Source organism: Podarcis pityusensis, assembly GCF_964106645.2.
Source record: "Podarcis pityusensis genome assembly, chromosome: 10".
NCBI lineage: Eukaryota > Metazoa > Chordata > Lepidosauria > Squamata > Lacertidae > Podarcis > Podarcis pityusensis.
In genome coordinates, this window is record NC_138035.1 from 57388715 (window position 1) to 57405299 (window position 16585).

General features: G+C 42.3%; 1 protein-coding gene and 1 long non-coding RNA gene across 6 annotated transcripts in view; one reads left to right on the plus strand and one right to left on the minus strand.

The window, feature by feature from the left end:
* Window positions 1-16585, minus strand: part of TSPAN12 (tetraspanin 12) — an 85127-nt gene that overhangs the window by 43970 nt on the left and 24572 nt on the right. For all 3 annotated transcript variants that reach the window (XM_081023837.1, XM_081023836.1, XM_081023838.1), the window contains 2 exons: window positions 13858-13940; window positions 8494-8629 (listed from right to left, as the gene is read on the minus strand). In XM_081023837.1, the coding sequence (XP_080879963.1) occupies window positions 8494-8629; window positions 13858-13940 (219 nt within the window). The remainder of the gene's footprint in view (window positions 1-8493; window positions 8630-13857; window positions 13941-16585) is intronic.
* Window positions 1232-4664, plus strand: LOC308486930. 3 transcript variants are annotated; one of them, XR_013991391.1, is made up of 3 exons: window positions 1249-1520; window positions 2117-3592; window positions 4325-4664. It is a non-coding gene; the product is annotated as an uncharacterized lncRNA (long non-coding RNA). The 3 variants fall into 3 exon arrangements; XR_013991392.1 differs by having other exon boundaries at window positions 1280-3071; window positions 3171-3592; XR_013991390.1 differs by having other exon boundaries at window positions 1232-3592.

Consider the following 16585-nt stretch of genomic DNA (forward strand, 5'->3'; position numbering starts at 1 on the left):
AAGGATTTTTAATATTTTATTATTTTATTTTAATTATTTTGTTTTGTTTCGACTACAGCAGACCAACACGGCTACCTACCTGTAACTAGTATCATTCGTGTGTATGTGTGTGTATGTGTGTGTGTGTGTGTGTGTGTGTAGATGGTATATCACACCAGCAAAGATGGCAAAATGTATAAAACAAGCTCCAACAAGTGTTGGAAATGTAAAGAAAAAGAAGGCACGTATTTTCAAATGTGGTGGAATTGTAAAATAATCAAAAATTTCTGAGAAATGATTTAAAATGAAATGAAAAGAATGTTTAAGATAACTTTTGTTAAGAGATCAGAAGCTTTTCTGCTAGGCATTACAGGTCAAGGCTTGCCAAAAGATTAGAAGAAATTATTCATGTATACCACAACAGCGGCTAGGATTTTACTAGTCCAAAAAATGGAGAGACAAGAAAATACCAACTAAAGAAGAATGACAAGAAAAATTGATGGAGTGTGCTGAAATGATGAAGCTAACTGGAAAACTGAGAGAGGCTTTAAACACAATCAACAAAACAAAATTAGAGAGTAAGATGTAATAATGGGGAAATAGTAAAATATTAGAAGTAATTTAAAAATAAGTACGGGGAAAAAGAAAAACGATAAGAATATAAAATATTCAATTGGAAGAATGTAAGGCGGGTGCCGCTGTGGGTTAAACCACAGAGCCTAGGACTTGCCAACCAGAAATTCGGCAGTTCGAATCCCTGCGACGGGGTGAGCTCCTGTTGCTTGGTCCCTGCTCCTGCCAACCTAGCAGTTCGAAAGCACGTCAAAGTGCAAGTAGATAAATAGGTCCCGCTTCAGCGGGAAGGCAAACGGCGTTTCCGTGCGCTGCTCTGGTTCGCCAGAAGCAGCTTAGTCATGCTGGCCACATGACCCGGAAGCTGTACGCCGGCTCCCTCGGCCAATAAAGCGAGATGAGCTCCGCAACCCCAGAGTTGTCCGCGAATAGACCTAATGGTAAGGGGTCGCTTTACCCTTTAAGACATGAAAATAAGCAGATGTTATTGCGTAACAAACCAGAAAAGAAAGTTGAGGGAAGTCTCGGGGGGGGGGGGGCTGTATTTCTTTTTCTGTTTGAGACAATGTTGTTGTGATGAACACAAAATTGCAAAACTTAATAAAAATTATTTTAAAAAAGAAAAAGGAAATAAAGACATTTGCACACCCTGTATTAATGCCGCAGGGGACTATTTTATGTGTTCTTATGATCAACAAGTGGTGGAAGGAGCGAGCCGCATTCCGCTGAGTGAGCCTGTCCCTGGCTATAGTACTGGCTTTAGCCCTCTCACTGGTCAGAGCTGAAGGAGCTCATGGGCAGAGGGATTAGGGGAGGGAGGCTGGGGAAGATGTAACAGGTTTGAAAAGGCAACAAACCAGCTCAGGTAAGATTACTTTTCAAAACTATTGGGATTTTTTTTAATGGAGTAAATGAAGGGATTTCCCTCTGCTGAAATTCATCATTTACAACTTTAAAAAGGGACACAGGTAACTTTCACCTGCGATCTCTGCTGTGGTTGATTTCAAATACTGCGCACATGTATCTTAATCAGGTATTTGTCCCTAAAAAGTGTTAGCAGAGGCACTAAATTTTAAATTGAAAGGAAACCGAAGGAAATCAAAGAAGACTTAATCCTAATAACAGAGGGACAGTAAATTGTAGGCAGATGGTGGACCTTGAGAAAGTACCCCCAAAAAAGAGTTTAGCCAAGCAAAATTTAAACTGAATACTCAGAAAAATACCAAGATGGAGATGTTAAAGAGAATCAAGAAAATTAACTGGAAAAGCCAAGAGAAAATGAAGGTGAATGAAGGGATGTGAAGCGGGAGGAATCAAATTTTATTTACCTTTCAAACTAATTAGTCTTCGGATGAAAAGAAGGAGCACATGGATATGAAGCCTGCTTAAAGCAGAGAGAAAATGAGTAGGGAAAATAGAAGGCATTTCTTTTAAAAGGCAACTAGAGAAGTCATTTCATGAAGAGAAAGTTGGGGGTTTTTTGTTGCTGAAGCTAGAAATGTGCATGGGGGGAGCAAAGAAGACAGAGGATGAAACTGCTCCTTCTAATTTCATGTTGGCTCAGGTTGCCTTGGAAGGAGAGAAAGACAGGTAAGTTAAAAACTTGCTGGAAAGGCAAATAAAGCATTTTGAGAATGAACCTGCTGATGGTGATTGGAGTGACTGTTCAGGGACATGGCAAGTCCAGGATCTCATGGGAAAGTGCTTTCTCTGAGGGAAGTTCCTGAGAGAGTGAAGTGGCTAGTGTGGTGGATTAGGAACTGGGAGATTTGAGTTCAAATCCTCACTCTGCCATGAAACTCTCTATCTCTTAGCCTACCCTACCTCACAGGGCGGTTGTGAGGATCAAATGAGGAAGCAGACTAGAACATCAACTCCACTAAGCCTTTCCAGCAGAACCGGCAAGATTACGAAAAGATATGGGAAATGGAGCTCAAAAGGTTAACTATGGAACAGGCCAGGCAAAATGATCCCTGATGCATAACACGGCTCTCTGGTGGTAATAAACAAGGTTTTGGGATTTTATTTTATTTTTGCTAAGCATCTTCTTGGAACAGCTATTTAGCACGTAGCTCAGACAACACAAAGTGCTGACTTTATATAAACAAAAATATACAAACTTCTCACTTTGAAGTGACCATCACAGTGAAAGGAAATTACTATCAAGTACTCTTGTAGTTTCAGAGGCGATGTCAGGCTCAGGTACCTCATAAGTAAACCCTAAACGCTACATCACAATGAGAGCAGCAATATACTTGTATACATTATGCCTGAAGGACATCTAAGTGAGTATCCCTTGCTTTATGTTGTGTTCCTTCTGCAACTCTTTGTGCTAAGACTCTTTCAGGCCGCGGTGACGGAGTTGTCAGAAGAGGCCCTATTCTGTGTCGCCACAATGAGGCTCACCTGCAGGTAGGAGAACACTTCTTCTTTTCTTCCAGCTCTTCTTTCCTACAGGCTTCCCAGGGTTCACTGTACCTGAGGGGAGAGTCGCCTGCATTTGGACTGTGCTGCTTTAGGTAAGTTCACATTCCACCACTCAGTGGTCTTTTTCCAAGACAATATTTTTTGTATTGCTCTCTCCTTTTTCTCATTTTCTTTTCTTTTCTTTTTCACAGGTCTCTCCAAAGAGCTCTTCTGAACACCTTATGGGGTTGTTTTTTTCCTGAGAGAACATTCGCAGAATGTTCTCTCAGGTTTTGCTTTTTACCTTGTTGCATTGCTCAAAAAAAAAGCAAAAGACACTGGTGGTCGGCGCTCCTGGTTCCCAGGACAGGGTTCAAGTCCCTGTGGTGTGCATGCTAACTTCCAATGCAACAATCATGCCCCTCTTATTTTTCCCTGTATCCCTCACTTCCCAATGTATTAGCATGGGAGGGTTTTTGGATAGTGATTTCAGTGAATAAGCTAGGTTCTGAACTCCGCCAAGGCATCTAAGGACCAATTCAAGCAACTTTGCACTGTGCCTGCTGCTCTAATGATGCTTCCCTGATTCATCACCGACTAGATCATGTGGGTGCTTCCTATCCTAGCATCCCAGGTATGTATGCATGTATGTATGTATTTAATTTCTATACCGCTTTATATTTTTAAGAAAAATCTCAAGGCGGTTTACAGAATATTAAAACATGAGTAAAACAATCTGAAGAAAGTCAAATATAGTGTATATTCTGTCAGATTTTAAAAATGAGATGCTGACACAAATGCAAAAACAGAATGAAAAAGTTGTAGTGGAATTGGGGAAGAACACAAAAATGGTCACAGAAATGTCTAGCAAATTAAAAGCTTTGGACATATCTGTGAAAAACTTGGAAAAAATTGGAAAAGAGAACGAAGAAATTTGAGGGGAACAAGAGATAGTAAGAGGAAATATGAGAGGTTTAGCTGGCAGACAGGGTCAATTTGAGGGTTGTCTCGCGGTCTTAGAGATGAGACAAAAATCTAATTTTCTGCGAATAAGAGGCCTTCCAGAGGCGGAGGGAGAACGAGTTCTTAAAACATACATAGCCAATACAATTGCGGATTGGTTAGGAGAGGAGCAGGAGTATGTTGAAGGATCTATTGACAGTTGCTACAGGGTCCGGTCTAAATCAGATAAGGATAAGAAACAGCCTGGAGAATGTTTGGTAACTTTTAACTCTAAGAAATTGAAGGATGCTATAATTGAAGGAATTGAAGGAAGTGCAGGCAGAGGGAGAAGGCAGTCAAGAAGTGAGGGGGTTAAACGCAGGACTAGATGAGTACAATCAGGAGTCCTGTCCCCAACCCTCAGGTATGTCGACTGGAAACAGCCCTGATGGCAGACAGACAACCATTTGCCAGCCGACCAGTGGAGTTCAAATTACAGCAGCAGCTCGGAGAGGAGGAACGAACATGGAAGCTCCGTGTCTGGGAATGAGGAAGGAGAGGAGCTGACCCCCTTAGCCCCCGTTCACGCCAAATAGGAGGCCTTCAGGACAGACCACGTCACAAGAGGAGGCTGGGCTGCTTTTGGTTTCGCCAGAAGAAGTCTCCTCAGTAGGAACATCTTCACTGAGGGACAGACAGCAACATTCACTGCTCCGTGAACTCTGTTGGGTTTTTTTTGCCATAAATCTTTCTAATTAACCACGCTCGTTTGTTTCCAAGACTCCGTGACAAATAAAATTGAACATATAATTCTCGAACAAAATTTAGATGTAATTTGTCTTCAAGAAACACATATAGCGAGCAAACATAATGGGCAGGTTCCAATCTGCCTTCATTACATATTTCTAGGTGCCAAGCAAAAACATTCCTCTCCAGGCCTTTGGCTCATTAATAATCTATAACCTTTTAAACTGGGGAGGTTAGTGCTACTCTGGTATGCATTTTTGTGTTTTTATATTGTAAACTGCACTGTGATCTTTGAATGAAGGGCAGTATAGGAAGAAGAAGAAGAAGAAGAAGAAGAAGAAGAAGAAGAAGAAGAAGAAGAAGAATGCTCTGGTGTGGATTCACTCTCAATTTAGACAATTAGACAATGGTTGTCAGGGTTGGGAAGTGTGTGAGCAGACATTGGGATGGGTCCAGAAGACTTGCAATGAATAGTGTTGCCCTCATGCCAAACACCAATGGAGGAAGTGGGAAGATTATTTTCAATTATTCCTCCTTCCCCATGTAGCCCCTGCTCTTGTGACAGGGCCGTCTTTACCTGGGGGTGCTAGGGGTGTGTTGCACCTGGGCGCTGAATTTTGTGGGGCGCCCGCCACTGAAGCCACCTAAGCTGTTAACCACGACCTACGGGTGATTGCGTTCAATGGGTCATTTCCGCTCTCTATTGCGGAATAGCTGCACAATCAACATATCTGGCGGTGGCCCCTAGTGGTGTCTTTCATTTTAGCATGATTGCAAAAAGGGAAAGACGGAGGCATTGCAGCCATTTTTTACTTTTTCATGTTAGCAGTTTTTGCTGTCCCCCTCCTTAAAAGCTCAACAACTCTGAGCTGCCCCTCTTAAAAAAAACTCAACAACTTTGACCTGCCCTCCCCCAAAAAAGTTGGGGGCACTGGATGAATTTTTGAACCCTGGTGCCGCATATGCTAAAGACCAGGGTACAGGAATCTAGCCCTGAATTGGCTGCTGTTCTCCAAGATCTCGGGCAGAGAGAGAAAGATCTTTCCCATCGCACAAAATCCAATGCCTTTTTAATGAGAAACTAGAGACAGAAGGGACAGAGTCTGCGATCTGCTGTGTTCAAAGGATGTGAAAGCTATAATCCTAGATCAAAAAGTGAAGAGATGCACTTGGGGACGTGACTGGGAGGAAGGCTAATCCCGTCCTCTTCCTCAAGGACTCCATCCATTCTGGGTCCAGGCAGCTCCTTTCTGAACAGTGCAACTTATGCAAACCACCCTGTTCTTTAAGACTGATGGTCGTGCCTCGCTTGCATGGGCCACTGGGTGGTTGGCAACATTTGAGAATGCTTTTTCTGCATTGCCATCCCAAGTGTGGAACTCCTTGAGGCAAGAGGTTAGGGTTTCTGTTTCAATCTCAAGACAGTGGCATGTCATTATTTGTTCCTTCAGCTCCACCTAATCCCACCCTGGTGGTTACGTGCCTTATAAAGTACAGGTATAGGGTGCTGTGGTCTAAACCACTGAGCCTCTTGGGCTCACCAGTCGGGAGGTTGGCAGTTCAAATCCGTACAGTGAGGTGAGCTCCCATTGCTCTGTCCCAGCTCCTGCCAACCTCGCAGTTCAAAAGCATGCCAGGGCAAGTAGATAAATAGGTACCGCTGCAGCAGGAAGGTAAACGGCATTTTCGTGCACTCTGGCACTCATCACAGTGTCCCATCGCACCAGAAATGGTTTAGTCATGCGGGCCACGTGACCCGGAAAGGTGTATGTGGACAAACGCCGGCTGCCTCACCCTGAAAGCAAGATGAGCGCCGCAATCCCATAGTCGCCTTTGATTGGACTTAACCGTCCAGGGGTCCTTTACCTTTACCTCACAGGGCAGTAAACATATAAAATAAAATAAATAATATAAAATAGTAGGACCATCCCTCTACAGTACACCGTACTTTAAAAACACTTCTGGGTTTAAATAATTCTCTCTCTCTCTATATATAAAATTTAAATTAATTTAGCTTCGGGATGCATTCAAATTAATGTGTGCTTGATTACTTCAATCCTCGAGAAGTCTCAGAATGAAAAACAAAGGGAAAGACATAAAAGACTTAATATTTTACACCATGTTTCTTTATCCTGCACTTCATCTGGTTTTACGAAAGCTTTTTCTGTTGAGCTGTTGTGGGGTGTTGTTGTTGCTCCTTATTAGGGTGATGAATCAACTATTGAGTTGCACCTGCACATCTCTGCAATGCCATGGTAAACGGCTTATTTAGCAATTAGTCAAGAACTGCAGTGTACTTAGGAAAAGATCATTTATTTTTTGCTTATCAGTTGGGCCAGAAAGAGCTGGTTCTCAGGCTCCCCAGAGTGAAATATTGTAGGTTAAGAGCTCTAGAACTGTCTAGGCTTGATTTAATGGAGTTTGATTGCTCTACACATAGTACATGTGTTTACTTCCAGATTGTGTTAAAGAGCAGTAACTGATTCTGCTTCTCCACTGGCATTTTAAATAAACAAAGAAAGAAAGGATTAGGACCCAGTTTTAAATCATTTTGTTATTTGAACACACTGCATTTTTTTAAAAAAATGGTGCTAAACAGAACATTCATCTGAGATTTAAAAAGAACAAAACGATAATGGGTTAAACGTTTTAAGACACTCATGTGATTTAAGAGCTTGTTTTAGAAGTCTGGGGTGGCAAGAACCAAATAATTCAGATTCTTTCCCATTCCCAGGCATCTGTCTGTTAAGGACAACTTACAGTGGAATGTTGCCTGGTACACAGCCTTATCTCAACTGTAATGTCCAGATTGTGGACTGCACTAAGGCTGCAACTCTATACACGTTTACCTGGGAGTAAGTGCCACTGAATCAATGGAGCTTACTTCCAGGTAAATGGGGAATTACAGTGCAATTTATGCATTGCTCAGAAGCCCCACCAAATTCAACAGGACTTACTTTGGAGCAGACCAGTACAGAATTGTGTTGAAACTGCAGCACTGTTTTCTAATAATGCTGGTTGAGTCCCACTCATGAAGTTAAGACTGAACCAGTTTCAGAGCTTTGTAAATAAGAGCCTAAATTCTACCATTCTACCATCCAAGCAAAGCTAGGCATTCCTCAAGCTCTTAATCTATATTCCACTGGCAAAGGCTTCATTTCTTTCCACAAGCTTTGTCTCATACAGAACTGTATCTAAACGCAGAATGCTCCAAAGCTGACTGAAAAGTTGAACAAGACTTGGTCCCAGAGCAGAGAAGAAAGTTCTCCATTTCTACCAGCTTCCGAGACTATGGGTGACCAAAATACCTTCAGCAACCCTCTTCTCTCTCTTTTTTTCCAAAGCCATTTAAAAAAAATACATTTATTCAAAAGTTACAATACAGCTTTGCCCACTGCCATAATATCACAGAATGATCACTCCAACCCTCAATCCCAATCACTGTGGGATTGTCTAAAAAAAGGTAGTATGAACACCGACAACTGGGAAACACTGGCCTGCGAGCGCTCCAATTGGAGAACAGCCTTTACCAAAGGTGTCATGGGCTTTGAAGATGCTCAAACTCAGGCTGAAAGGGAGAAACGTGCTAGGAGGAAGGCACCCTTGGAAAACCCTCACCATGATCAACTCCCGCCTGGAAACCTATATCCCCACTGTGGAAGGACGTGTGGATCCAGAATTGGCCTCCATAGTCACTTATGGACTCACTGTTAAAATCATGTTCATGGAAGACAATCTTACTTGGCTACAAGTGATTGCCAAAGAAGAAAGAGTGGCAATGGGATATTAAGAGACATTCTCCTTGCATCAATGACAAAATGGCACGGGAAAACAGAAGACTCTTACCCACACGAGCAGCAGAAGGTTCCTTTTCACTGTTCCGCAATAGCCCAACATTCCAACAATGATAAGGAAACAGCAGACGGCAATCATGACTGGGTGGACAACTGGAAAGTAAGTGGAAAGAACAGCTTCCTCTACCCTGAAAGCAAATGAAAGCAACAGGGTCATGCTAACAGAACTGAACCGTGGCTCATTTTAGAAAGTGGTAGTCTTGTGATCAAGGAATGCAGAAACCATTAGTCGTACCCACGTACAGTGGTACCTCGGGTTACATACGCTTCAGGTTACAGACTCCGCTAACCCAGAAATAGAGCTTCAGGTTAAGAACTTTGCTTCAGGATGAGAACAGAAATCGTGCTCCGGTGGCGCGGCGGCAGCAGCAGGAGGCCCCATTAGCTAAAGTGGTGCTTCAGGTTAAGAACAGTTTCAGGTTAAGTATGGACCTCCGGAAAGAATTAAGTACTTAACCCGAGGTACCACTGTAATTTTATTTTGATTTTGTGTTTTTAATGTATTAGATATTTGGTGTTAGCCGCCCTGAACCCAGTCTTGGCTGGGGAGGGTGGGGTATAAATAAAATTATTATTATTATTATTATTATTATTATTATTATTATTATTATTATCATTACACCTACTACTACTACTACTACTACCAGGAGTGTCCTATTAAGAGGCAGTTGTGCCCTTTGAATCTACATGGAAATAGCCTAACAGCTTTTAGAAGCTATGAATTATTCAGTTTCTTAGTTTTGAAATAACTCATTTTGCTGTGTACTTTAAAGTACATATTCCTTAACGCACGGACAATGAATGAATGAACTGAGGCTGCCCTACTGAGATCTCACGAGAGGCAGAGTAATAAACAGCCATGGAATCAGTGCTCAAGGGACAACCCCAGTTTTCTGGAACCTGTATAAATTATTGTCCCTATTTTGCCCTTCAGGGAAGATTTGAGGGTGCTTAGGGGGGGAAAGCCCTGTGCCTTTTGCTTCTGAAACTGCTATCCTTCAATGGCTTCTCCCTTCTGGGGAAGAAGGAGAGGTTTCCAATTTTGGGGAAGATCAATCCCTCAACAACTAACCGTGATAGAGAAGTGGAACCTCCATGCTGGGGGCAGTATATCTCTGAATACATAGGCTGTGAGTTTACAACCAGAGGACTGCTGCCTTCAAGCTGCACAAAGGCATTTGTTTGAGAACTCTTGGAATTAGAACTGTATTATTATTATTATTATTATTATTATACGCGTTTCTCTTTGTGATACCTGAAGATATCACATGATGATATACACTGTTGCATTTGGTGTCCTATCTTGATACATTTTGGTGTTTTGTATATGGTTCGTTTTTGTGGTTTAAAATGCTTTGCCCATTTATGTGCATTGCTTAGAGATACACAAGTGAGGAATTCAACGTGGTCCTATGTCAATCATTCCATCAGTGCAATCTGTTCAGCCTGCCAGATGGAACAATCCCCCCGCTCCTCCCCTCATTTGCTGTTCCAGAGCCAATTTGGGGGGCACACGGGGGAAAGAAGAGGGCGAAATTGAATCCTGCTCTCATTATGCTACTTAAAATGTGGAATTAGCATCAAAAGTATTGTTTAGTTTTGAATATGGAATCTGTATTGCTTTCCTTATATCAATTACTTTCTATTGGGATGTGCAAGTAAGGCATTTGCGTTGGAATTCTTAACATTGATTCCTTTTTGCTAGGCTATGAGTCTTCCGTTGAAACAGAATACAAATAAATAAAACGCAAACAAGTGAAGAGGAGTTTTCAGCAATTTGGAATAGGGTTGGATGGAGAGGCTCAAGCAATGATTGTTGGTGCAAGAATAGGGATGTTACATTTTCTGACTGTGGGGTTCTGGAGGATGTTGCCAGACTACAATCCCCATCATCCACGTTCTTTGGCCAGGCTGCTGAGGCTGATGGGAGTTGGAGTCCAACAACAACTGGAGGGCAACAGACTCCTCATCCAGGGGCTAGACCAGTGTTTCCCAAACTTAGGCTTCCAGCTGTTTTTGGACTACAATTCCCACCATCCCTACCTAGTAGGACCAGTGGTCAGGGATGATGAGAACTGTAGTCCCAAAACAGCTGGAGATCCAAGCTTGGGAAATACTGGGCTAGACTCTTCAGAGAAAGAGTCCAAGAGGGGCGAGCAAGTGGGAAGGATGCCACCACACCCCACAAACTCAACCGGAACAGAAAGGAAACTTACGGTGAGAAAATGGCCGAAAAGGCCACAAAACGACTATTCCAGCTGAACGAACCCCTAACCCTCTCTAACCTTTGTACTATTCTTACAGAATGAAAAGTGAGAAGGGTGTGGGAGCATGGACTCCTGTTTAAAGAGGAATCCCCATCCCTTCCCAGGATTCTTGCATCCACCACGCCAAGAATTATTGGAAGCAGAACAGGGAATTGTGGGAAATCCTCACACAGTCACTGAATGTGATCCTGCTGCCATGCTGAAGGGGGAAGGGAAATGATGCACACGAACCTTGCAAAAACCAGGCAGACTTGTCACAAATAACCCCCTCAGACCCATCTCATGAGTGCAGTTGCTAGCAAAGACCAGAAATTTAAATCCCGGCGATGAGTTTTTGCAACAGGAGCAATACAGTGGTACCTCGGGTTACATACGCTTCAGGTTACATATGCTTCAGGTTACAGACTCCGCTAACCCAGAAATATTACCTCAGGTTAAGAACTTTGCTTCAGGATGAGAACAGAAATCGTGCAGCGGCGGCACAGTGGCAGCAGGAGGCCCCATTAGCTAAAGTGGTACCTCAGGTTAAGAATGGTTTCAGGTTAAGAACGGACCTCCGGAACGAATTAAGTTCTTAACCCGAGGTACCACTGTACCATTGTTAAAAGTTGCCGACAATGCAGAGAGACACCCCGGTTTGTCTTGTGCTGAGATGCAGCCATAAATAACGTCGTGGGTTGGAGGAGAGGGGGCGTCACCCAAATCCCCAGGCACCATCAACCCCTCCTCCCCTGTAACACCTTGTTTGCAGGGCAGCAAGTACACTTTGATTCTGTGGAGCTGGGGGAAAGAAAAAGCATGCCTTCAGAAAGCCTGACAGAGCTTCAGGAGGCGACAGGACTAACATTGGTTGAGAAAGAGAGGTATTTGGGGGTTAGTATGACCGCCAAAAATGTGAAACTGTTGGGCCGAGTCGTTGTGGTGGGGATGGGGGCTGCTGTGTTGCTGGGGATGTTGCTGTTGTTTCAAACATTGCAAGCTCTGGATGGGATGGAGGGTCTCAGGAGATGGCAGAGGGATGCTCCTAGAGTTGTTTGGCAGGGCGGGAAGCCTCGAGTTAAGGTTAAGATATTGATGGATGCTAAAGAAGGAGGTGGACCTGCCCTGCCAGACCTTTAAACTTCGTTGTGAACCATCTGCCTTTTGCTGGTTGAGAGAATGGTTGCTTCTTGAAAACACCGAAGTGTTGGATAATGGCAGACGAAGTTGATGGACTATAGGGAATTAGCGGAAATGACTGCCAAGATCCGAGACCAGGGTGAAGAGTCGGTGGAAGAAGATTGGAAAAAGTTTAAAGACTATTTATAGAAATATTGTAAAATTAAGGATTGTTAGAAAAATGTTGGAATGAAATTACATGGCTTTAGTAGAAATGTCATAAGGAATTAAGTATAAATAGATTAATAGAAAATTAAAGGAAAAGTATGGCAAGAATGTGTTAAGATAATTATAGAACAGAAAACAGAGTAAGATGGAAAGGAATTGCTGAAACAAATAATAGAAGTAGAATACAAAAAGGGAGGTGTGAGGAAGTCGCTGGAAATAAGTGAATGAAATATAAGATATTGAAAATGTCTGAGCTGTTTTTAAATTGTTTTTGTTTGTTTTTGCTTGTTATTCGTATTGTTTTTTCTTTCTTTTTTCTTTTTCTCTGTGTTTGTAGTGCTGTGTTGGAAATTTTGAAAAAGTAATAAATATCATTTAAAAAAAGAAAAAAAAAGCATGCCTTCCTAGCTACTGAAAGCTTGGCTATGCCGTCCCAAGAAAAATTTGTGGGCCCTTGTAGCTGTTTGTGCCTTTGCTCGTGTGAACATGTATCGAGAACAATGGGAACCCGAACTAGGAAGCCACCAGGACTGAAGGGAATCTTCCACAGCAGCACAGAACGGCCATTGAACCCGCTGAGGCAGGAAGTGCTATGAAAAGCTTTCCATTTACACTGGGTCTTTCTGACTCCGGTGTGCCCTTTTGACTCCCGGTTCCTGGCTTGGTCCCTGGGCTCTGACTCCATGGCACAACTCCTGGCTCCCCCTCCAACTATTGCCCACAGTGGCTCAAACCTGACAATATTCTCTCACATTGAACACCAAACCTCTTTGACAGTCATGCCTTCCCCCAAAGAATCCTGGGAGCAATAATCTGTTAGGAGTGGGAGTGGTCAGGAGATTCCTATTCCCTTCAAAGAACTACATTTCCCATTTAGCAATCAATGCCCCTTCCCAGGGAATTCTAGGAATTTTAGCTCTGGGAAGGGAATAGATTTCTCCTAGCAACTCTTAGCACCCTCAACAAACTACAGTTCTCGGGATTCTTTGGGGGGAAGCCGCGATTGTCAAGGTATTACACAGTCAAACCTCGGTTGCCGGACGTAATACGTTCCAGAAGCCCGTTCGGCTTCCAAAACATTTAACAACCGAGGTGTAGCTTCCGATTGGTTGCAAGAACCTCCTGCACTCAAGCGGAAGCCGCGTCAGATGTTCGGCTTCCAAAAAATATTAGGAAACCGAAGCATTTACTTCCAGGTTTTCGGCAATTGGGAGCTGAAACGTTCCAAAATGGAGCCCTCCGGGAACCGAGGTTTGACTGCAATGGTGCATTAAATGTATGGTGCAAACGACTGGACTCCTTGGCAGGTTTTGAATAAACATACACAAATTTATTGAGGGTTAATATGGTAGATAGATAATAAAAGGATGTATACAATTTTACAGTATGCAGAGAACACCATGAGTTGAGAAATCAGAGAGAGGAGCTGAGGGAAGTCTTGGGGGGGTGGGAGGGAGGGTTCTTTGGGGAGGGGGAGGGGGGAAAGGAGGGAAATAATGAAGATGATTTGTTTTGATAATTTGTTACGTTGAAATTGTTAATAAAAATTTTATTTTTAAAAAAATGTATGGTGCAAACGTGACCTTAACCAGGATTATTCCAGCAGTGGGGGTTTTTAAACAGCATTTCAGATAAATTATGCAAAATACCAAAACCCTTTTCAGAAGCTTTGTGGGACCTCACCCTTCCCCACAACCTACCCAAACATTCTCACTTTCTTCCTTGGCAGTCTAGCTACATGAGGACAACCATGTCAAGCCTACCTTGTTTCTGCAGTTAAAGTGAGAACATTATTCAAGTAGTCCCTCATCCAGGCGGAAACGGCTAACACAGTGACGGACATCAACTGAAATAAAACAGGGATTTTATTCAGCAAACACAATTTAGAGCAGACTCAATTATTAAAACAGCATTACAGGCAGTGTGCACCGTTGCACAGAACATCCCCCCCCCCTACTTAGTGCTGTGAGCAGATGCGTTGCTAAAGTATTACTTCTCTAAACATGGCAATCTGCTCCTTTCCAATTTACTAATACTTTGGAAGAGCGAGTTTCTCAACGGAGCCGTTTCCGAACTGGCTGCTCTCCCCAAAACTGTGCACCTCGGGGACCCGGTAAGCTTTGAGGTTTTATTTTCTGCTTGTTGTAAGATTAATAACTCCAGCAGAGATTTCATAAGTGAAATCCACAAGGTACCATGATACGTTTTCCTTCAGACTACTGGCTTTGAGAGACCACTATGTGTATAATTATCGGATTACTCAGGGGAGGGGAGAAATCCTCACTCAAGCTGGCATGTATGGGGAAAGCCACTTGTGTGATTGAAGCTGAATGAATAATATGCAGTTCATCAGAGGCCTGAACTAGGTTAAGATGATGGAGTGTAATAGGATCAATTCCAGCTGTTGAAAAGGTTTTGCCAACTTCTGAACACTCACAGTTTGGTTATCAAAGGGGGCAATCAGGAAAAGCGAAACTAACTTAAGATTTCATATTTTATACATGATTTAAAAAATCATAGAATTTCAGAATTTGAAGGGGCCGTGGAAGTCACCAAATCCCACTCCTTGCTGAGCATAGCAATTTTGTGGCTGAGAGGGGTCAAAGTACTCAACTTGATAGAAAGAAAATATATAAACATGCACAATACTGAAATACAGTGTTCAAAACTCCCATTTTTCTAGGTGTGTTTTGTGACAGGGAATTTCATTAGCCCGAGTAGTTTCTGAGATCTGGGCGCAGTACCACGCCTGAAATTTCAGATTAAAATGACAGAGTGGAAGGAAAGGAGGACCTTTTTCTGCCTCCCCGCTTCCAGCTACTCTCCGAAGACTGGAGAAGAGACCCTCTTAGGAATATTAGGGGGGTGGGCAGGGGAAGGACTAGACCATGTGAAAAATGAACATAATATTTTAGCTGGAGTTCATTCATTTTCAGCTTCGTATTCTTGTTACAAAAAGGCGCACCTACACATTCTGTTTTTGTGCCTGTAAACTCAGTTTAAGGCTCCTAGCTTTCATATCTCAGTTTCTAACACTGCTGAAGTAGTAACTAAGGATGCGCCCATGACATTTTTAATTTTGAGTCACAGAAAAAGGACCATATAAATACACCCATTCTGGAAGAGGATCAAATTGAGCTTTCATAATCTCCATTTAGGGAGGCTTGAAGGAAAGTGATTACCTCATCATTTGCTATTATTATTGGTCATTAAATTTTAAACAGCCCTTCACCCGATGATCACAGGGCAGTTTAGAAAATTAACCTTCAGAATTGGAACACGGATATAGCATCAAAAGAGTAGCCTGATCTTAGATAAAGAATGGAAGCAACAGAAGGTTGCTATTGCTATTCGTTTTCTTTCTCCCCCCCCCCCCCATATAATATTTTATTGGTTTTTTCCATATTACATCACAATATAAATAAACCAGAGCCATCACATCCTCCCCATCCCCCCATATATCCATCAATAAAACCTAATATTCTTTTGTCCCTCCCCCCGCTTCCCTCCGCCCCCACTCAATTTGCTTGACATTCTGATATTACATTTATCTTTGCATTTTACAATCTTCTCAAATCTTCTCTATATTCTTATTATCTTCGTTTACTGATTTACCTTCCCTCAGATACTTTACATTTTAATCTAGGCATATTAGCATATCTTTTTTGAGCAATATTTTACCATATATTCATCAAAACATTCCCACTCCTTTTTTAATTTTTGATTCAATTGGTTTCTTATAATAGCTGTTAGTTTTGCCGGAGTTAAGTATTCATTTAGTTTACAAATCCATTCTTCCCTTAAGTGTAGAGTCTGTGACTTCCACTTAGCAGCAATCACTACTCTAGCTGCTATACTTGCATATAAGAAGATTCTTTTTCCCCTCCGTGGTATCTCTTCCCCTATCAACCCAAGGAGATATATCTCTGGGTTTTTTATTATTGATATTATCAACATCTTAATTCTTCTTGTATTACTGTCCAAAATTTCTTAATTTCCTCACACCTCCACCACTATTGCTATTTGTTTTCAATGCTTCTATGCAACCCTTCTCCCCCTACACAAAGAAGTGTATATAATATATGCAGATCTTAAGACTGTGGGTCCTGCACCCACATTTAAGAATCCAAAGAAACGTGCAGGATCAGACATTTCCCTGTCCTCTCTCCAACTCTAACCATAATATTCATGCTCTTAATTAGGCCTTAAATCAGATCCTGATCACTCATTAATTCTGTAAGTATTAATTATCGGGAGGGGCCTGGAGAGGGAGTCTGGCATAGCTCCATGATTTTCCTGAACAGCTATGGGATTACAACATGATAGATCTACATAGGCTCATGGCAGTTGGTTTGCACATTGCGCATGTAACAGAGGCTGGAAAATAGCCTAATTCTTATTACTAGATTTTGGGGGGCAATCTAAACTACTATTCTGAGGCTGTGAGGTCAACAAGTCCACACCATGTAAACGGCCATTATTCACCATATG